The following is a 22,601-nucleotide window of genomic DNA, read 5'->3' as shown; positions in this document are numbered from 1 at the left end:
ATGGAGGTTTAGCTTTTTCAAAGTCACTTCCTTTGTAAAACTTTATAAGATATGTAGAACAAATATTTTGACACACATGTGACAGTTGGGGAAATTGAAGTCTGGAGAGATACGACTTACCCATGAAGACAATGGAAATTGTCGGTATCCATATTTAAACCCAGGTACCTGGAATCTAAAACCAGCACAAATTCAACAGCCAAATATTAAGCTTTCACCTAAAAGTATCACATCCCTAAAAGCTGGGATTGTAAGCAGAGACTGGATGATCATCATCAGTCAAGAATCCTAGAGGAGGGATTCCTTTTTTGTATGAATTGCCAGGATGATCACTGGGGCCCCTTGGAACTCTAATATTCTGTGATCTCATGATGCTGTGAAACCAAAGGAGAGTAGAGAGAAACATGTCAGTGGAAAATGGAGGTATTTTAGTTGTAGCCCTAAAATCCTGGCCACTGAGGCAGCTTCCTAGTTCTTTACTACATGCTCACAGCATCAATCCTAGCCACAAAGGGCTACTTTCACAGTGACGATGCTAGAAGTTATCTCAGAGGTCACTGAATCCAACCCTTTCACTTATAGTCCCTTCTCTCCATGGGACACCACTGAGATGGCTTTCCTAGAATGACACATTAGTTTCTTAACTCACTTGGTAATTTTTAGTATTTAGATTCAGATTTTATAATAGATGAATAATAATCAACATTGCTTTTCTTTCCTTTTTCCTTCAGTGCAAGGGACATGAAAGGAAAAGATAATAGTTTGAAAGGTTTGGTTGAATTTAAAAATTATAATTAAATCTCTTAAAAAACAAGTAGCAACCAAAGTTTCCTGAAGGAAATAGAGCCACCAACAGAAGGACATCAGACATAGCTAGAGAGATGACCAGTCCTAGAGAAAATGGATAAGACAACAATAAAGAAGCAACATTCACCAGGAAAGCCAAGAGAAGGGGGATAGTGAGATTTGGTAGATGGAGGAAAAGAGATCAGGCAAACACAAGGGAAAAAATCCAAAGATCCCAACCCCTGAGCAGAGAGCTTCCCAACTGACAAGGAAAGAGGTAGGGATTGTCAGATACTGCAGTAGAGTGCAAAATCATTCAGAATGTGTGCTGGAGGGCAATTCTGGGGGTAAGATTATAGGGTTCAGGTTTGGGGAAATATGGTCCGGCTGGTCAGTTCCTCCTCTTCTGACTAGAAAATGTTGAGGGAAAGGCCTTCTCCCAACCACAGAGCCCTGCTTGGAAAGAGGGAGCTGGAAAGGCTCCATGGCTCCTTCACATTGATCTCACGTTATTATCATCCTAGCACTTCTATGGTGAGTTAAGGGAGCACCCTACCTCCATGACCTCATATGACCCTCCCAATGACTCTATGAGGTAAGAGCCATTATCCTTATTTGACAGATGAGGACACTGAGGCTGAGAAACATTGGTGATTTACCCAAGTTCACATAGTGAGCAAGACAGGATGCAACCTCAGGTGTTCCTGACTCCTCCTTCCTACGTTATATATGATGGGGTCAGCCTCACTCTTTCCAGCAGAGGGAGAGAACGCTACTTAAAGTGAACAACTTTTCCTAGCTATCGAGGCTACAGAATCAGAAGCTTTCTGCTTCCTCCCACGTGATTTTTCCAACCTCTCCTTTCATTGACAAGTGTTTCTATTGGCAGAGCCCAATGCCTCCTTCCCAGTGTCTTCTATTCTGGGCCTCCTAGACTCTATAAAGACACTTTTTCTCTCCTGTCCTCGAATAGGAACCCTGGGGAACTCCTTCCTCACTCCTGACATCACAAGGGCCCAGAAAAGACACCTGAACCAACCTCTTGCCTCCAGACTGACAGAATGAACTAAATATGACCTAACCGCTTAACCCTCCTCCCTACTCTAGTCTATCATGGGGGAAGAAAAATAGAGGGAGTCTTAAAACTTACCTTAGGTTCCAAGTCAGGGACTTTGGATTGAGTGTCTAAAGTTGTAGTTGGCTAGTGGGGTGGGGATGAAGTGACAAGCAGGACTAAGTCCCTTCCTGTTACCATCATTGTCATTGCTGTTTTCTTCATCACAGAGAGACTTCTAGAGTGCTTTAAATTTTACAAAGCTCAGTGACATTAAGTTATCTCATGTGATCATCATTAACTGTGCCATCAGCAGCACCACCCATATCAACATCATCATTACCAAAGCCAGCAGGAGTAAAGGACCTTTATGCAGAGATATCCCCAGGTGTAACTCACTTCAAATAAAAAGGCTAAAGGATTTTGAATTTAGAGGCAGAAGGAAGTTCAGAGGACATTGAATCCCATGTCCTTATTTTATAGATGAACACCCTGAAATTCTGAAAATGTAAGTGATTTAAACAAGGTCTCACAGATAATAAATAGCAGAACCAAGTCTCTCACCCATGTCCCCTGACTATCTCCAAAGCTTTTGACATAGTGCAACATTGAATGTAAACGCACACACATGCACACACACACATACACACACACATGCACACATATACACACCCTGCTTAAAATGGATCCTGGTTTTGGTGAGCAAAAGAATCTCTTTTTTTAAAGAAAAAGACTCTAAATACCTTTTTATGGGGGAGACACTTCCATAATTTTTTCAAAATCCTTTTTTATTATGGTTAGTGCATCTTAGTGGCAAGGTTGGGATTTTGTGGACCAGGCTTCCTTAAAATCCATGCTCATTACCCCTACTCAGACTAATCACAGTCACATCTCTATCCTCTGGATATTATCAGCTCAGTCTCTGTCCATGGGGCTGCCAGATCATTTCTTTTATCAAAAAATACTATTTGGTGACCATCTTATACACAACCTGTGTAAAAACATTAATGAATAATTGGGGAGATAACTTGCAAATGGAACATGTTGGTATGTCCCAAGCCTGAAATAATGCCTCATATCCTGGGCATCTTTTCCCACATTCCTTTTCATGGAGGGATATTCTCCAGAATACATAGAGGAAAGAGAATGGAGGATGGCAGTCTTGTTTACATTTTACTGGGAATATGAGCTCTTCTGCGACTTTGTCTCAGAGACAGACAGACAGAGTGAAATAGAGAGACAAAGACAGAAATAGGGAGATAGAGATAATGAACAAGTGATTGACCCGAAAGATGACTTCATTCTGGTAGAGGAGGAAGCTATATCTATGCCATAGTGTTCCAAGGTGTTTGCAGGGCCGTGGGTATTTAATAACCTAAAAAGCATTAAGAAATATTTGTCTATTAAATAGGAGGCAACATGTTATGATGGAATAAAGATAATCACAGTCCTTAGGGGACATTTATGTAGATAGAGCACAAAGGTGATACTGAGGAGGACAAAAATAGATAATACATGACTCTAAGAGTAAAGTACAAATCATTCACTTCCTGCCCCCATCAAATAGCACCTCATCCATGTAGATGCTTCTGTTGACCCCACATAAAAATAATCTCTCACTGCCCTGACATTCTATAGCATGGAGTCTTCTGATATTTACCTTATATTACACTGAATTACAATTATTGGTGAATTTGCTATTTCTTGATTAGAACACAAATTATGAGTTGAACTCCTGCCCCAGAAGCTTCTTGGTTGGGTGACCCTGGGCAAGTCACATAGCCTCTGGCAAACTCAGTTTTCTCAGCTATACAGTGGAGCATATGTACAATGCAAAATGTACATAGCCCTCAGATTTTAGCTACGATTGGCAGTAATTTTACTGATAACAGGAAATGTGTTTCTTTCATCATTTTTTCTCCTCAGAAGCATTTAGCAGATGATTTTGTTCTCAAGTAATAGCTGAATGAATAAATGGAGAGATGAATCAATGGATGAATTGATGGATAAGTGGATGGTTGGGTGGCCACTTACTCCCAAGTTTTGAGTTGCCCTATAAAAAATAATGGTGGGGTTTGGAGAAGGAGCGTGTCTTAGATGTGGGAGAGAGATTGGGAGGAGCATGGTTGAACGTCTCTGTTGAGGGGCGACTGTGTGTAAGAACGGAGCTAAAATAAGTGTTGGTAACGCTAAGGACAAAGTGAAATGGTCCAGGGAAAAAACTATCAGGTGATAGCTTTAAAGATGAAAAATCTCAAAAGTCATACATTTAATCTCTTCCATCTAGAGATGAAGAATCCAAAGGTTTGTCATTGAAGTTATTTGCTGTACCTAACACAGGTAATAAGAGGCAGGCTCAGGATTTGAACTTAGGTCCAAGTGCTCTTTCCACTGGCCTACCCTGCAACTCACACAGGACAACAGGGCATGAGGCCACATGGAAATGTCTAGAAGTAGAGAGAGCCTCAGTGACTGAAGCCCCTAGAGCTTTACCCAGCGACTAGACTTCACAGCAATTGCCTAAATGGCTATTTGAGATGAGAGTTCCCAATCTTTACAATGAATATGCTCAACCGAAAACACCATCAGGATCCCCTCTTGCTCCAGCAGCTGCCTCAGATATACCTTCACATGGCCTGATGAAAAGAATGTGGGCTTCACTTGGGGGACCGTAGTTTAAGTCCTGGCTAACTCACTTGCCACATCTGTCACTTGGTGTAAGACATTTGCCTCTCATGGCCTAGGTATCTTCATTTATAAAATGAGTCAATTGAATGAGATGTCTTCTAACATCCCTTGTCAACTCAATGACCCATGAGCTGAAAGAAGTCAGTGAATGTGAGATGAGAGAATGTTAGGAATTGTCTGATACATGCCAAGAGTTGTGAAACACTCTTCCTCTTAGAGAGCTGGGTCTCATGCCGACAGATCAGCCTGGGACGCCCTATAAAAGGTGTCCCTGCCTCTGACTCTTCGCCTACCTTAGATCTTCAGCAGAGAGTTCCTGTCTGTGTCTGTGATCAGGGTGAGTGTCTGTATGAGAGCCCTGGGGAGGCTTGGAGCAGAGTGTTAGAGGAAAGGGAAGGAGAGAGCACAAAGCAGGGGAAACAGGAGTGGGATGATGAGATAAAGGAAGATGGACAGAGGGCCTGAGGAGGAGGAGTTAAACTGAGGGAGAAGTACAAAGGCTGGTGAAAAATAGAAGCTTGTTCTTGGGATTTGGTCGGGACTAATAAAGACTCCATTGGGAATGTCCCCAGAAAAGAACCAGAAAAGGGTCTGGAGTATATGTGAAGGTGGTGGGGTGAAAGAATAATAATCTGATTTTCTGGGAACTTTCATGAACTGGAAGGTTTCTTCAGGATGTAGAGGGAAGTCATCCCCTCCCTTCCATAGGACAGATAAAATGCTATTTAACCTTTAAGACTCTATATAATTTTTCCTAGTTCCACAATTCCTAACAGGTATAAAACTATATATACATGCATATATAGAGACAGAGGGAGGGGGAGACAGAGAAAAAGAAAGACAAACAGGGAGAGAGAGAGAAAACATATTGATGATCTCCTGAATTAATGCATATAATCGCGAACATTGCATATTTTCTCAACAAAAAGTCCAACCTAAATGCATTTGAACACAGGATGATTTTGTTAAGATTTTTCTCTCTGGATACTGATGTCTTCTAGGCAAAATTCACCATCACACTGTGGATTAATTCCAGGTGAAGAAAGCTTTTAAGAATTGATTTTATCCATCTGAAAAAATCTTATATTGTCTTTCAGGTTTACTGAACTGCCACCAAGATGTCCTGCCAGCAAAGCCAACAGCAGTGCCAGGCCCCTAAGTGTCCTCCTAAGTGTCCTCCCAAGTGCCAGACTCCTAAATGCCCACCCAAGTGCCCCCCTAAGTGCCCTCCCAAGTGCCCTCCCCAGGTTCCATGCCCTCCTCCAGTCTCTTCCTGCTGTGGCTCTAGCTCTGGAGGATGCTGCAGCTCTGGGGGATGCTGTGGGTCCAGCTCTGGGGGATGCTGCAGCTCTGGATCTGGGGGTGGCTGCTGCCTCTTTTCCCATCACAGAAGATCCCACAGACGCAGGCACCACAGGTCTGACTGCTGTGACAGTGGCAGTGGGCACAGCCAGCAATCTGGGGATTGCTGTGGGAGCTCTGGTGGCTGCTGTGGGAGCTCTGGAGGCTGCTGCTGATCTGGTGCCCTAACCCAAGAAGAGCAGAAGAGGCAATTGATTGACTCTGATCCCTTTCTCCTCATGTCCTAGCCTTCTCCCTCACCCCCTGGCTTTGAACTGTTCAGTTCAACTATTATTTGGAGATGGAGAGAATCAAGGCCTATCTCTTCGTTTTATCTCAGTCCCACAAAAAGAAAACAATCCTTCTCTTCCCTATTTATCCCAAGCAAAAATAAAGAGTTTTTTCTGGTCACACCTGACTCTTGTTCCCTGTTCTTTCCCTTTGTAACCTCGTTCAAGGCTCCCTTCTTATTAATGGACCCACAAGACTTCTCTGATTAACACCTTCAGAGACTACCCAGACAGTGACTGTTGGTGGTAGGGCTAGGAGGCTGAGTAGGGGCTCCTCCCATTCACACCCAAGGGGACACATAGAGTGTCTCTGGAGAAATCATTTAATTATGACAACCACCCTTTCCTGAAGAGGCAAATTTGCCAAGGCACAGGTACCTCTGACTGAATTCTTGGGGGAAAGGCCAAGGATCAAGGCCAGGTGAAAAGGAGAGAGGACAATCAGGTGGAGGAACAAACTTCTGTTTGGAGCTGAAAGTCTCAAGGGACAGCCTGGTAGGAGGATTCAAGAGGATTTAGATCTTTCTGTTGGAACATTCAACGCAGGGGTGGCCAAAGGATAAATACATACTCTATCCTTACTCACCTTTTGGTCCTGGCTCTGACCCAGAGCACAAGCATATACAATACCATCCCCCATTCTCAGTTTTTTAGAAAAGCCCTCTCTTTGGTACTGGGGGGTTCCTCTTTCATTGGGTACAGTCCCCAAATCTCAAAAAAGTTGTAATATTTTCAAGGTCTGCCATCATCTCTCTAGGGGCTCCTCTTCCCCTTAATGGGTTCCTCCCAATTCTAGCACCCAGAACCAACTCCCACGTCTGGTCTTCTGACTCCACTTTCATGGCTATTGGCACATGTTTTCTGGACTGCTATGGGCCTTCTCCATTTTCCTCAAATCTCGTTAACCCAGGAGTCCTAGCACAAAGCTATATTTCATCTGCAGTAGCAACATAGAAGGTAATTCATTAATGACTGAGCTAAGCCACAGGAAAACGAGAAAAAAAATTCTTCTTCTTTCCCGTGCAGATATGGAGGTCTTTGAGTGTGGAATAGGGCATATACTGTCAGACTCAGTTGGCCTGTTGATTGGTTTTGCAAAGCTTCTTCTTCTTTCATTCTTTGTTCTAAGAAATAATTCTTTGGGTGGGGGACAAGAGATGGATTCATTTGGATATGAAGGTAGAGTTAAAGAAAATGTACCAAAGTTATAAGTCAGTTCTTTATTATCATGGAGTGAGTGAGAATGTGAGGATCCTCATCCCAACTCCCACTCACTTTGATGAGTCAGCTCCTCCCAAGCAAGGTTACATCTTCCCTACTATGTTCTAGGGGTACCTCTAAGGGATTCCAGGTATCCTTCTCTGACCCTGTTCATTTGAGAACCGATTTCAGTGTGTTCTCCTCAACACCATTCTATAGTAACAACATCTGCCTTATATTAGCAACACTTTCCAGTGATTACTACCACAGTACCATTTAATAAATTAACATCAATTAGCTTTTAGAAATGGATTCATTGAGAAAATATTGCAAGATCAGAATTATCAACATTTTACCCAACCCCAACTTATGGGGACACACTCAGCCCTGTAAAACGTAGGGCCCTGAAGAAAGTGGACTCGACTTTAAAGCAGTTGCTACAAAGTATTCGCCCTCACCAAATTCACTTGTTAGTGTAGCACAGTTGATGCACCTCCCTCCCTTATGACTTCCTTGGATACCCCAGCAAGCTGAGCTGAGAAGGACTTTGCTCTCCACTCTGCATGGCTGTCTGCAACATCTATCACGGACTATGTCTCCTTGTCCCCATCCCACTAGTCAACTACAATTTTAGATACTCAATTTCTGATGCCCCAGTGACAATGTCAGAATCCATAGTTAAACCCAAGTCCCAAGTATCCAAAACCAGCACAAATCCAGTGGCCAAATATCAAGTTTTCATTTAAAAGTATCACAGCCCAAAAGGTGAAGTTGTAGGCAGAGAGTGGAAGATCACCAGTCACATATACTAGAGTCAGGATTCCTTTTCTGTATGAATTGACCCAGATGGTTGTTGGGGCCATTTGGAACACTAACATTCTGTGAGCCCATGATACTGTGAAGCCAATGCAGAGTAGAGAGAAATATGTTGGTGGAAAATGAAGGTATCTTAGTTGTACCCTTCAAATCCTGAGGGAGTTTCCTAGTCCTTTGCTACATGGTCACAGCATCAGCTCTGACCACAAAGGACTGCTTAGGCAGTGAGAGGGCTGGAAGGTTGCTCAGAGGTCACCTCATCCAATCCTCTCCCTTTCAGCCCCTTCTCCCCATGAAACATCACTCAGACAGCTCCACTAAAATGTCACATTAATTCTTTAACTCATTGTTTCCTTAGTATTTAAATTGAGATCTTCCCTTTTTTCTTCAGTGTGAGGGAGGTGACAAGAAAAGATATGTTTGGAGGGTTGTTTAATTTAAATCTACCATAAACAAGTAACAATCATGGTTTCCTCAAGGAAATGGAGGTACCAACATAAGGACATCTCCATAACCAGAAGGATGACCAGTTCTAGAGAAAATGAATAAGATGGCAATAAGGAAGCAACACTTACCAGGGAAGCCAAGGCCAAGAAGATGGGGACTTTTGGTAGATGGAGGAGGAGAGTGAGACCAGGAAGAAACAAGAAATAGAAATCCAAAGATCCCAACTGCTAGCACACATTGGAAGAGGTGGGGCTAGTGAGATACAAGTAATTGAAAATATGCACTAGAAGCCAATTATGGGAGTAAGACTGTGGGGTTCTCCCTCTTGTGTCTCCCCGGAACCCACCAGTTTGGGAAAATATGGTCTGGCTGGCCAGCTCCTCTTCTGATGGGAAAATGCTGAGGGAAAGGCCCTCTCCCAACCTCAGAGCCCTGCCCAGAAAGAGGGAGCTGGACAGGCTGCATGGCTCCTCCACAACATCACCATCCCAACATTTCTATAGTGAGTCAAGGTTGAAATCACACTACCTCCATGGTCTTATGGCATCTTCACAACAACGAGGTGAGGCAAATATCATTGTTCTTGTTTCACAGGTGAGGACGCTGAAACTGAAAAAAGGTAGTGACTTACCCAAAATCACACAGTGAGTGAGACAGTTTGCAACCTCAGGTCTTCCTGACTCCAAATTCAGCACTACCCACTCTGGCTCCTGTGCAACATATGATGGGGCCAACCCCACTCCCTCCAGCAGAGAGAGAAAAGAAACTGTTCCTAACTGTACTGGCTATATAATCAGAAGCTTTTTACTTCCTCCCACATGGTTTTCTCCATCTGTCCTCTCAGTGACAAGTGCTTCTATTGGCAGAGCCCGATACTTCTTCCCCAGCCCCTCCATTCTGGGCCTCCTAGCCCCTATGAAGCCCCTTTTCTCTCCTATCCCCAAATAGGAACCTAAGGAACTCCTTCCTTAGTTCTGACATCACAAGGACCCACAGAAACCACCTCAACCAACCTATTGCCTCCAAACTGATAAGTGACCTAATTACTGAACACTTCTCGAAGTTCTAGTCTATCATGGGGGGAGGGTGAGTATAGATAGAGGTCTCATAACTTCCCTAAGGTTCTAAGCCATAGACTTTGTATTGAGTGTCTAAAACTGTGGTTGACTAGTTGGGTGGGGACTAGGTAACAAGCAGTTCTGGATCCTTTCCTGTTATCATCATTGCATAGCTGTCTTCTTCATCATACAAAGGCACCTTGAGTAATCTGGCATTCAAAGAGTGCTTTAAAGTTTACAAAGCCCAGTTACATGCTTTATCTCATCTGATCCTCATTACCTTTACCACCATCTACACCATTATCATTACCAAAGTCAGCAGGAATACAGAGACCTCTATACTCATAACTTACTTCAAAAGTTTACCTCATTTCAAATAATAAGATTAAAGAACACAAAGAAACAGTACCTCATGCCCTGGGCTTCCTTTTCTGCTTTCCTTTTGGTGGAGAGTTACTTTCCAGGGAATGTGTAGGAAAGAGGATTGATGGTATCTGTCTTATTTATTTTTGACAGGGTACATGAGCTTTTATGTGGCTGTGTTTCAGATAGAGAGAGATAAACAGATAGGGAGAATGAACAAGTGATTACCTGGAGGTTTACTATACAGTGGGAAGAAAAGCAGATATATATATATATATACATATATATATATATACACATATATATATATATATATATATATATATATATATATATATATATATATATATATATATATCCCAAGGTATTCTATGGTTTGGGCAGAGTGACAGGTGTGTCAAACTAGAAAACATAAGAGACACGTGACTATGGGATGGGAGGTGACATATTATAGTGGGAAAATTTTGATATTTCTCCATCATAACACAATGCATCCCATTCTATTTGGAAGTCCTGAGATCTAAGCTCATATCTCTACACTGTCACTTACAACCTGGGAGATCTTACACAAATAATTTCACTGCTTGTGGTCAAAATTGTTTGTCTTTTTAACCAGAGGAAGCCTACACTGATCCTCCTTCCCATCACTTAGTTTCTTGTGTCGGTTTCATAGAAGTTGTTTCATAGTTTTGAATATATTTAGCAATTACTTTTCAGTATATATGGAGCTTTCCTCAGTAAAATGGAAGCCTCTTTAGGCAGGAGCTAAATCATTTTTTTGTATCCCCGGGACCTAACACACTACCTGGCTCACGCTACATGCTAAATAAATGCTTCCTAAAATGAAATGAATTGTTTGCCATTCAAAAAAACCAGAGCTAAAGAGTGTATTTAGATGAATTCTTGAGCTTGGGCACCATAGTAACACTAAGATTCTTAATTCCTAAAACTTGCCTTGTTGAATCATTTAGGAAAAGACGGTCACAATTGTCAGGGGACATTTTCGTAGATAGGGCTTGATGTAGACACTGATGGATACAAAAAGAAACAAAAAGCAAAGGAAAAGTCATTCCCATCCTGCCCTCATTAAACAGCACCTCATCTATACAGATGGTATATGGTGATCCCAGATAAAAATAATCACTCACTACTCTACCCTTCACTACCCTAGAGTCAGTATAACTCTTACGGTGTTTACCTTATCTTACACTAAATTACAGCCATTTGTGAATGTGGGATGTCTTGGTTAGAGTACAAGTTTGAGGTTGAAATCTTGTCCCAGATGCTTCTTAGCTGTGTGACCCTTGGCAAGTCACTTAACCTCTCTCAAACTCCATTTCCTCAGCTCTACAACTGGGAAAATCATAAGATTGTACTGAGGATTAAATGAGATAGTATATGTAGGATGCTAACCTAACCTCACTAGGCAAGATAAATTTTAGCTCTTTTTAGCAGCAATGTTATTGAGAACAGGAACTATGTCTTACTCAGCTTTTTTTTTTTCCCTAGAAGCTCTTAGAAAAATAACTTGTACTCAACTACTTCCTGAATGTACAGATCAATGAATGGATGGATGAATAAATGGATGAATGGCCACTTATTCCCAATTGTTAGATTGCTCCCTGAAAAACACCAGTGGGAGTGTGGGAAGAAGTGGGTCTCAGACCTGCAATGACTGTTCACTGTCTCCAGAATGGAGAGATGGGGAGCAGGTTCAAAGGTTTGAATTGAGGGGTATTTTGTGTAGGGATGGAGCTAAAAAGGTGAATAGCCCATAGGAATAAGTCTAGGTAAAGCTAAGGACAAGATGGAATACTCTCAGAGGTCAACTATGCCATGACATTATAAAGATGCAGGATATTAGAAGTAATGGATTCCATTGACTTCATTTTAGAGACGAGGCATCCAGCATCTGGGAGTTGAAATGACTTGACATAATTCACACATGTAATAAGAGGGAGAGTAAGGATTTGAATTTAGGGCCTGTGACTCCAGTTTAAAGACTTTGCCCCACTGTCCTACCCTACATATCATACAGGACTACAGGTCATGGGGCCACATGGAAATTTCTAGGAGTGGACAAAGGCTTAATGACTGAAGCCCCTTGAGCTTTTGCCCAATGGCTAAACTTCATGGCAATGGAGTGAAGGGCTCCTAGTCTTTACAAAGAACATGAACGCACCATCTTGATCCTATCTTACTAGAAAAGTTGCTCAGGTAGGCCTCAGATATTCCTCAGCCTGGCACAATGAAAAGGACATGGACTTCATTTTGAGAGACCATGCTTCAAGCCTCATCTAATCCACTCATTGCTTCTGTGATCTTATTGCTTCTTTGGACCTCAGTGCCTTCATCTATAAAATGAGGCAAACGTTAAAGGACTTTGAACATCCCTCAATACCCAAATAATCCATGGGCTGGCACGTGTCAGCGTATATGAGTTTGGAGAATGTCAGGAATTGTCTGACAAGCCAGGAGTTGTGAAAGACACTCTTCCTCCTAGAGAGCTGGGTCTCATGCCAATGGATCAGCCTGGGATGCCCTATAAAAGGTGTCCCTGCTCTGGTCTCCTCACCCACTCTGGTTCTTCAGCAGAGAGTTCCTGTCTGTGTCTGTGATCAGGGTGAGTGTCTGAATGAGAGACTGGGGAAGGCTTGGAGCAAAGTATTGGTGGAAAGAGGAGAGTAGAGGAAGAGAGGAGTCAGAAGAAAGACAGCTGAAGGGATGAAGGAAGATGAATAGAGGGGCTGAGAAGGAAAGAGTTATACTGAGTGAGAAGTACAGTAAATGGTGAAAGAAGAGCTTATACTTTGGATTTGTTCTAGATTGATGTGCAGTTTGGATGTCCCCAGAAAAAAACCAGAAAATGGTCTGGTCTCTGGTCAAAGTGGGTAGGGTGGGGAGGAGAAGGAGTAGTCTAAGTTACCAGAAACTGAAACTTACTAGAATTTAAAGGTTATCCTCGGGATGTCAGGGGAAGTCTTTCCCCTATTCTGTAGAATATACATACCACTTCTCAGACATTAAGGTCCTATATACTTTTCCTCATTTTGCAATACCCAAGAGGTGTATATGTATGCATAGATATATATATATATATGTGTGTGTGTGTGTGTGTGTGTGTGTGTGTGTGTGTGTGTGTGTGTTTAAATGTGCACATACATGCATATAGGGAGACAAAAGTGGGGGGAAAGATTGATAGAGCCAGGGAGAGACAGAGATAATGTTGAAAATCTTCTGAATTTATACACAGTAAACATTCCTTCTTCCCAAATATCAACCTAAATGCTTTTTGACACGGGAATTATTTTGTTAGGTCTTTTCTTTCTGGATACTAATGTCTTCTAGGCAAAATTCACCATCACATTGGCAAACAATTCCGGGTAAAGAAAGCTTTTAAGAATTGATTTCATCCATCTGAAAAAATCCAATATTGTCTTTCAGGTTTACTGAACTCCCACCAAGATGTCCTGCCAGCAAAGCCAGCAGCAGTGCCAGGCCCCTAAGTGTCCTCCTAAGTGTCCTCCCAAGTGCCAGACTCCTAAATGCCCACCCAAGTGCCCCCCTAAATGCCCTCCCAAGTGCCCTCCCCAGGCTCCATGCCCTCCTCCAGTCTCTTCCTGCTGTGGCTCTAGCTCTGGAGGATGCTGCAGCTCTGGGGGATGCTGCAGCTCTGGATCTGGGGGTGGCTGCTGCCTCTTTTCCCATCACAGAAGATCCCACAGGCGCAGGCACCACAGGTCTGACTGCTGTGACAGTGGCAGTGGGCGCAGCCAGCAGTCTGGAGACTGCTGTGGGAGCTCTGGGGGCTGCTGCTGATCTGGTGCCCTAACCCAAGAAGAGCAGAAGAACCAATTGATTGACTCTACTCCATTTTCTTCTCACTTCCGAGCCTGCACTCTCACCCCTTGGCTTTAAACTGTTCAATTATTCTTAGGAGATGGAGAGAATCAAGGTCTATCACTTCATTTTATTTCAGCCCCACAAAAAGAAAAGCATCCTTTTCTTCCCCATTTATCCCAAGCAACAATAAAGATTTTTCTGGTCACAACTGACTCTTATTCTCTGTTTTCCCTTTATAACTTCCTTCAGGGCTCCCTTCTTGTTAATGGATCCACAACACTTCTCTGATTGATGCCTTCAGAGACTGCCCAGACAGTGACTGTCAGTGATAGGGCTGGGAGGCTGGGTAGGGGCTCCCCTCATTCAGACCCAAGGGGACACATAGAGTGTCTGTGGAAAAATCATTTAATTATGACAACCACTCTTTTCTGAAGAGACAAATTTGCCAAGGCACAGGTGCCTCTGACTCTAAGTTCTTGGGGAAAGGCCAAGGATCAAGGCCAGTTGAACAGGAGAGAGGATAATCAGGCAGGAGGACAACTGTCTGTTTGGAGCAGAAAGTCTCAAGGGACAGAGCCTGGTAGGAGGATTCAAGGGGATTTAGATCTTTCTCTTGGGACATTCAAGGCAGGGGTGGTTAAAGGATAAATAGATAATCTATCTTTACTCACCTTTTGGTCCTGGCTGGCTCTCTGACCCAGAGCACAAGCATATACAATACCACACCCCATTCTCAGTTTTTTAGAAAAGCCCTCTCTCTGGTACTGGGGGGTTCCTCTTTCATTGGGTACAGTCCCCAAATCTCAAAAAAGTTGTAATGTTTTCAAGGTCTGCCATCATCTCTCTAGGGGCTCCTCTTCCCCTTAATGGGTTCCTCCCAATTCTAGCACCCAGAACCAACTCCCACGTCTGGTCTTCTGACTCCACTTTCATGGCTATTGGCACATGTTTTCTGGACTGCTATGGGCCTTCTCCATTTTCCTCAAATCTCGTTAACCCAGGAGTCCTAGCACAAAGCTATATTTCATCTGCAGTAGCAACATAGAAGGTAATTCATTAATGACTGAGCTAAGCCACAGGAAAACGAGAAAAAAAATTCTTCTTCTTTCCCGTGCAGATATGGAGGTCTTTGAGTGTGGAATAGGGCATATACTGTCAGACTCAGTTGGCCTGTTGATTGGTTTTGCAAAGCTTCTTCTTCTTTCATTCTTTGTTCTAAGAAATAATTCTTTGGGTGGGGGACAAGAGATGGATTCATTTGGATATGAAGGTGGAGTTAAAGAAAATGTACCAAAGTTATAAGTCAGTTCTTTATTATCATGGAGTGAGTGAGAATGTGAGGATCCTCATCCCAACTCCCACTCACTTTGATGAGTCAGCTCCTCCCAAGCAAGGTTACATCTTCCCTACTATGTTCTAGGGGTACCTCTAAGGGATTCCAGGTATCCTTCTCTGACCCTGTTCATTTGAGAACCGATTTCAGTGTGTTCTCCTCAACACCATTCTATAGTAACAACATCTGCCTTATATTAGCAACACTTTCCAGTGATTACTACCACAGTACCATTTAATAAATTAACATCAATTAGCTTTTAGAAATGGATTCATTGAGAAAATATTGCAAGATCAGAATTATCAACATTTTACCCAACCCCAACTTATGGGGACACACTCAGCCCTGTAAAACGTAGGGCCCTGAAGAAAGTGGACTCGACTTTAAAGCAGTTGCTACAAAGTATTCGCCCTCACCAAATTCACTTGTTAGTGTAGCACAGTTGATGCACCTCCCTCCCTTATGACTTCCTTGGATACCCCAGCAAGCTGAGCTGAGAAGGACTTTGCTCTCCACTCTGCATGGCTGTCTGCAACATCTATCACGGACTATGTCTCCTTGTCCCCATCCCACTAGTCAACTACAATTTTAGATACTCAATTTCTGATGCCCCAGTGACAATGTCAGAATCCATAGTTAAACCCAAGTCCCAAGTATCCAAAACCAGCACAAATCCAGTGGCCAAATATCAAGTTTTCATTTAAAAGTATCACAGCCCAAAAGGTGAAGTTGTAGGCAGAGAGTGGAAGATCACCAGTCACATATACTAGAGTCAGGATTCCTTTTCTGTATGAATTGACCCAGATGGTTGTTGGGGCCATTTGGAACACTAACATTCTGTGAGCCCATGATACTGTGAAGCCAATGCAGAGTAGAGAGAAATATGTTGGTGGAAAATGAAGGTATCTTAGTTGTACCCTTCAAATCCTGAGGGAGCTTCCTAGTCCTTTGCCACATGCTCACAGCATCAGCCCTGACCACAAAGGGCTGCTTGGGCAGTGAGAGGGCTGGAAGGTTGCTCAGAGGTCACCTAATCCAACCCTCTCCCTTTCAGCACCTTCTCTCCATCACTCAGACAGCTCCACTAAAATGTCACATTAATTCTTTAACTCGTTGTTTCATTAGTATTTAAATTCAGATCCTATAATAAATTAATAATAATAATAAGCAATGTCCTTTCTCTTCCCTTTTCCCTTCAGTGTGAGGGAGGCGAAGAGAAAAGATATGTTTGGAGGTTTGTTTAATTTAAACATTAAAATTAAATCTACCATAAACAAGTAACAACCACAGTTTCCTCAAGGAAATGGAGGTACCAACATAAGGACATCCCCATAACCAGAAGGATGACCAGTTCTAGAGAAAATAAATAAGACAGTAATAAGGAAGCAACACTCACCAGGGAAGCCAAGACCAAGAAGATGGGTATTTTTGATAGATGAAGGAGGAAGGAAGAAAAATGGAGGACAAGGAAGAAACAAGAATGAGAAATCGAAAGATCCCAGCCCCTGATGGACATTGGAAGAAGTGGGGCAAGTGAGATACAAGTGATTGAAAATACGCGCTGGAGGCCAATTCTGGGAGTAAGACTGTAGGGTTCTCCCTCCTGTGTCTCCCCTGAACCCACCAGTTTGGGAAAATATGGTCTGGCTGGCCAGCTCCTCTTCTGACAGGAGAATGCTGAGGGAAAGGCCCTCTCCCAAACCCAGAGCCCTGCCCAGAAAGAGGGCGCTGGACAGGCTGCATGACTTCTTCACACTGGTCTCACAACATCATCATCCCAGCATTTCTATAGTGAGTTAAGACTGAAAGCACCCTACCTCCATGGTCTCACAGAATCCTCACAACTATGGGAGGCAAGTTTCATTGTTCTTGTTTCACAGATGAGGACACTGATGCTGAAAAAAGCAGTGACTTACCCAAAGTCACACAGTGAGGGAGACAGGATGCAACCTCAGGTCTTCCTGACTCCAAGTTCAGCACTCTACCCACTATGGCTGCCATGGTACATATGATGGGGTCAACCCCACTCCCTCCAGCAGAGAGAGAAAAGAAACTGTTCCTAACTGTACTGGCTATATAATCAGAAACTTTTTACTTCCTCCCACATGGTTTTCTCCATCTCTCCTCCTATTGACAAGTGCTTCTATTGGCAGAGCCCTATACTTCTTCCCCAGCCCCTCCATTCTGGGCCTCCTAACCTCTATGAAGTCCCTTATCTCTCCTATCCCCAAATAGGAACCTGAGGAAATCCTTCCTCAGTCCTGACGTCACAAGGACCCACAGAAACCACCTCAACCAACCTCTTCCCTCCAATCTGGTAGATCACCTAATTACTGAACTCTTCTCACAGTGCTAGTCATGGGGGAGGGTAAGTATAGAGAGAGGTCTCATAACTTCCCTAAGGTTCTAAGCCATAGACTTTGTATTGAGTGTCTAAAACTGTGGTTGACTAGTTGGGTGAGGACTAGGTAACAAGCAGTTCTGGATCCTTTCCTGTTATCATCATTGCATAGCTGTCTTCTTCATCATACAAAGGCACCTTGAGTAATCTGGCATTCAAAGAGTGCTTTAAAGTTTACAAAGCCCAGTTACATGCTTTATCTCATCTGATCCTCATTACCTTTACCACCATCTACACCATCATCATTACTGAAGTCAGCAGAAATACAGGGACCTCTATACCCATAACTTACTTCTAAGGTTTAACTCACTTCAGATAATAAGATCAAAGAATAATTAATTTAGAGCCAGAATAGAGCTCAGAGGTCATTGGATCCAATTTCTCGTTTTACAGGTAGATACGTTGATACTTTGAGAAAGGAAGTTATTTAGAAACATTCTCATAGGAAATAAAGTAGCAGAGCCAGGACTCTCACTCAGATCTTCTGACGTCATCTCTAGGATTTCTCTCACTGACTGTATCACTCAATATTAAACGATATATATAAAACAAAAACAATTAAAAGTGTTTAAAACTGATGTTTGTTCTGGTGAACAAGGGAAGTTTTTTTTAAAGGAATCAGGCTGACAGCTCTTCCAAAAAGAGAAGGACCCTTTTGTAATTTTAATAAAATACTCTTTTGCCATATTCAAGGCACATGTGTGGCAAATTTTGGTTTTTGCAGATCAGGCTTTCTTCAAACCCATGCCCCCAGCCCTGCTCAGACCAATCACAGATATAGTCACATATCTCTCCACTGGATATTATCAAATCAGAGCTGCCAAATCATTTGCTTTATTGGAAAACCATGTCTGAGGACCATCTATATACATGAGTTAAAACATCAGTGATAAATTTGGGACAGGACTGGCAACTGGCACATATTGGTATGCCCCACAGATAAACAGTACCTCATGCCCTGGGCTTCCTTGTCCACATTCCTTTTGGTGGAGAGATGCTTTTCAGGGAATGTATAGGAAAGAGGATGAATGGTGTCTGTTTTATTTATTTTTGACAGGGTACATGAGATTTTATGTGGCTATGTATCAGACAGAGAGAGATTGACAGAGAGATAGGGAGAATGAACAAGTGATTAACCTGTAGGGTGACTATATGCTGGGAAGAAAAGAAGATATATTTATCCCAAGGCGTTCCAAGGTCTTGGCAGAGTTACAGGGGTGTGAAACTAGAAAACATTAAGAGACACATGTCAATGGGATGGGACATGACATGTTATAGTGGGAAAATGTTGATATTTCTCCATCATAACACGTTGCCTCCCATTCTCTTTGGATGTCCTGAGATCTAAGTTCATATCTCTACTCTGTCATTTACAACATGGGAGATCTTAGACAAATAATTTCACTGCTCATGGTGAAAATTTGTTTGTCTTTTTAACCAGAGGAAGCCTACCCTGATCCTCCTCCCTGTCTCTCAGTTTCTAGTGCCCTTCTCACAGAAGTTATTTTGTAGTTTTGAATATACTTAGTAATTACTTTTCAGTATGCATGGAGCTTTCCTCAGTAAAATGGAAGCTACTTTAGGGCAGGAGGTGAATGTTTTTTGTATCCCCAGGGCCTACACACTGCCTGGCTCAGGCAAGGTGCTAAGTGAACACTTCTTAAATTGAAATGAAGTGTTTGCCATTCAAAAAACCCAAACCTAAAGAGTATATTCAGATGGATTATTGAGCTTGGGCAACATAGTAACACTAAGATTCTCAATTCCTAAAAACTTGCCTTGTTGAATCACTTTAGGAAAAGATGATCACAATCGTCAGGGGACATTTTTGTGGATAGGGCTTGATGCAGACACTGATGGATACAAAAAGAGACAAAAAGCAAAGGAAAAATCATTCCCATCCTGCCTTCATCAGACAGCACTTCATCCATGCAGATGCTAATGGTGACCCCAGATAAAAATTATCACTCACTACTCTATCCTTCTCTATCCTGGAGTCAGTATAACTCTTACGGTGTTTACCTTGTCTTACACTGAATTTCAGTCATTTGTGAATTTGGTATGTCTTAATTAGATTACAGGTTTGGGGTTGAAATCTTGCCCCAGATGCTTCTTAGCTGTGTGACACTTGGTAAGTCACTTGATCTCTCTCAAACTCTATTTCCTCAGCTCTACAATTGGGAAATTCATATCACCTGTCTCCCAGGATTCTACTGAGGATTAAGTGAGGTGGTATTTGTAGGACACTGACCTAACCTCACTAGGCAAAATAAATTTTAGCAACATTATTGAGAACAGGAACTGTGTCTTATTCAGGTTTTTTTCTCCCTAGAAGCTCTTAGAACAATAATTTGCACTCAACTACTTTCTGAATGTATAGATAAATGAAAGGATGGATGAATAAATGGATGAATGGCCACTTATTCCCAACTGTTGGATTGCTCCCTGAAAAAACACCAGTGGGAGTGTGGGAAGAAGTGGGTCTTAGACCTGGGATGACTGCTCACTGTCTCCAGAATGGAGAGATGGGGAGCAGGTTCAAAGGTTTGAGCTGAGGGGTATTTTGTGTAGGGATGGAGCTAAAAAGGTGAATAGCCCATTGGAATAAGTCTAGGCAAAGCTAAGGGCAGGATGAAGTAGTCCCAGACATCAACTATATCATGACGTTATAAAGATGCAGGATATTAGCAGTAATGGATTCCATTGACTTCACTTCAGAGATGAGGAATCCAACCTCTGGCAGTTGAAGTGACTTGACTTAATTCACACATGTAATAAGAGGCAGAGTAAGGATTTGGATTTAGGGTCTGTGACTCCAATTCAAGGACTTTGCCCCACTGTCCTACCCTACATATCATACAGGACTACAGGTCATGGGGCCACATGGAAATTTCTAGGAGTGGACAAAGTCTTAAAGACTTAAAGACTTCATTGCAATGGAGAGGAGGGCTCCTAGTCTTTACAAAGAACATGAAAGCACCATCTGGATCCTATCTTACTAGAAAAGTTGCTCAGATATTCCTCAGCCTGGCATAATGAAAAGGACATGGACTTCATTTTGAGAGACCATGCTTCAAGCCTCATCTAATCCACTCATTGTTTCTGTGATCTTATTGCCTCTATGGACCTCAGTGCCTTCATCTATAAAATGAGGCAAACATTAAAGGACTTCGAACATCCCTCAATACCCCAATAATCCGTGGGCTGGCATGTGTCAGTGTATATGAGTTTGGAGAATGTCAGGAATTGTCTGACACAAGCCAGGAGTTGTGAAAGACACTCTTCCTCCTAGAGAGCTGGGTCTCATGCCAATGGATCAGCCTGGGATGCCCTATAAAAGGTGTCCCTGCTCTGGTCTCCTCATCCACTCTGGTTCTTCAGCAGAGAGTTCCTGTCTGTGTCTGTGATCAGGGTGAGTGTCTGTATGAGTGTCTGGGGGAGGTTTGGAGCAAAGTATTGGTGGAAAGAGGAGAGTAGAAAGCAAAGGAAGAGAGGAGTCAGAAGGAAGACAGCTGAAGGGATGAAGGAAGATGAATAGAGGGGCTGAGGAGGAAAGAGGTAAACTGAGTGAGAAGTACAGTAATTGGTGAAAAAGAGCTTATACTTTGGATTTGTTCTAGACTGATGTGCAGTTTGGATGTCCCCAGAAAACAACCAGAAAATGGTCTGGTCTCTGGTCAAAGTGGGTAGGGTGGGGAGGAGAAGGAGTAGTCTAAGTTACCAGAAACTGAAATTTACTAGAATTTCAAGTCTAACCCTCAGGATGTCAGGGGAAGTCTTTCCCTTCTTCTGTAAAACATACATACCACTACTCAACCTTTAAGGTTCTATATACTTTTACGTATTTTGCAATGCCCAAGAAGTATATATTTATGCCTATGTATATGTATGTGTGAGAGTTTAAATATGAGCACATATGCATATATAGAGACAAAAAAGGCGGGAGACTGTTAGAGCCAGGGAGAGAGAGAGATAATGTTGAAAATCTTCTGAATTTATTCAAAATAAACATTCCTTCTTCACAAATATCAACCTAAATGCTTTTTGACACAGGAATTATTTTGTTAAGTCTTTTCTTTTTCAATACGAATGTCTTCTAGGCAAAATTCAACATCACATTGGTGATCAATTACAGGTGAACAAAGGTTTTAAGATGATTTTATCCATCTGAAAAAATCCAATATTGTCTTTCAGGTTTACTGAACTCCCACCAAGATGTCCTGCCAGCAAAGCCAGCAGCAGTGCCAGGCCCCTAAGTGTCCTCCCAAGTGCCAGACTCCTAAATGCCCACCCAAGTGCCCCCCTAAGTGCCCTCCCAAGTGCCCTCCCCAGGCTCCATGCCCTCCTCCAGTCTCTTCCTGCTGTGGCTCTAGCTCTGGAGGATGCTGCAGCTCTGGGGGATGCTGTGGGTCTAGCTCTGGGGGATGCTGCAGCTCTGGCTCTGGGGGTGGCTGCTGCCTCTTTTCCCATCACAGAAGATCCCACAGACGCAGGCACCACAGGTCTGACTGCTGTGACAGTGGCAGTGGGCGCAGCCAGCAGTCTGGAGACTGCTGTGGGAGCTCTGGGGGCTGCTGTGGGAGTTCTGGAGGCTGCTGTTAACCTGATCCCCTTTACTAAGAGGAGCAGTGTTTTAGGAATTAAAAGTTGCCACTCACCCTGCTCCCCCTTTCTCATGTCATCTTCTTTGCCCCATGTCCTCAGAGGCATGAGTTGCTGAGATATCCTGAAGGGAATTACAAAGCTCAAGAAAACATTTGATCTTATCTCAAAACCTTAGACTCAAATTTGAACCCAAACTCTGTCTTATTTACCTTTTACAAAAATAAACCTTTCTGTTTCTGGTCACAACTGCCTCCTGTTCTCAATTTTTCCATTTTTTGTTCAATCATGGCCGACTCTTCATGACCACATTTAGGCTTTTCTTGGCAAAGATACTGGAGTGGTTTGCCATTTCCTTCTCCAGATCAGTTTACAGATG

General features: G+C 42.7%; 1 protein-coding gene and 1 pseudogene across 1 annotated transcript; both read left to right on the top strand.

Moving 5' to 3' along the window:
* The first annotated feature begins 13,508 nt into the window (after positions 1–13,508).
* LOC118856214 (late cornified envelope protein 5A-like) lies at positions 13,509–13,862 on the top strand. The gene has a single exon (XM_036766363.1). The coding sequence runs from the start codon at positions 13,509–13,511 to the stop codon at positions 13,860–13,862; it is 354 nt and encodes a 117-aa protein (XP_036622258.1).
* A 7,084-nt stretch (positions 13,863–20,946) lies between these two features.
* Positions 20,947–22,222, top strand: LOC118857493 (annotated as a pseudogene).
* The last annotated feature ends 379 nt before the right edge of the window (positions 22,223–22,601 follow it).

The sequence above is a fragment of the Trichosurus vulpecula genome, chromosome 7 (genome assembly GCF_011100635.1).
Source record: "Trichosurus vulpecula isolate mTriVul1 chromosome 7, mTriVul1.pri, whole genome shotgun sequence".
Taxonomy (NCBI): domain Eukaryota; kingdom Metazoa; phylum Chordata; class Mammalia; order Diprotodontia; family Phalangeridae; genus Trichosurus; species Trichosurus vulpecula.
The sequence above is the reverse complement of the archived record's forward strand: the minus strand, read 5'-3'. Positions and strand labels throughout refer to the sequence as shown.

Coding starts and splice junctions, on each gene's coding strand:
- LOC118856214 (XM_036766363.1), top strand. CDS start 13,509: ATGTCCTGCCAGCAAAGCCAGCAGCAGTGCCAGGCCCCTAAGTGTCCT.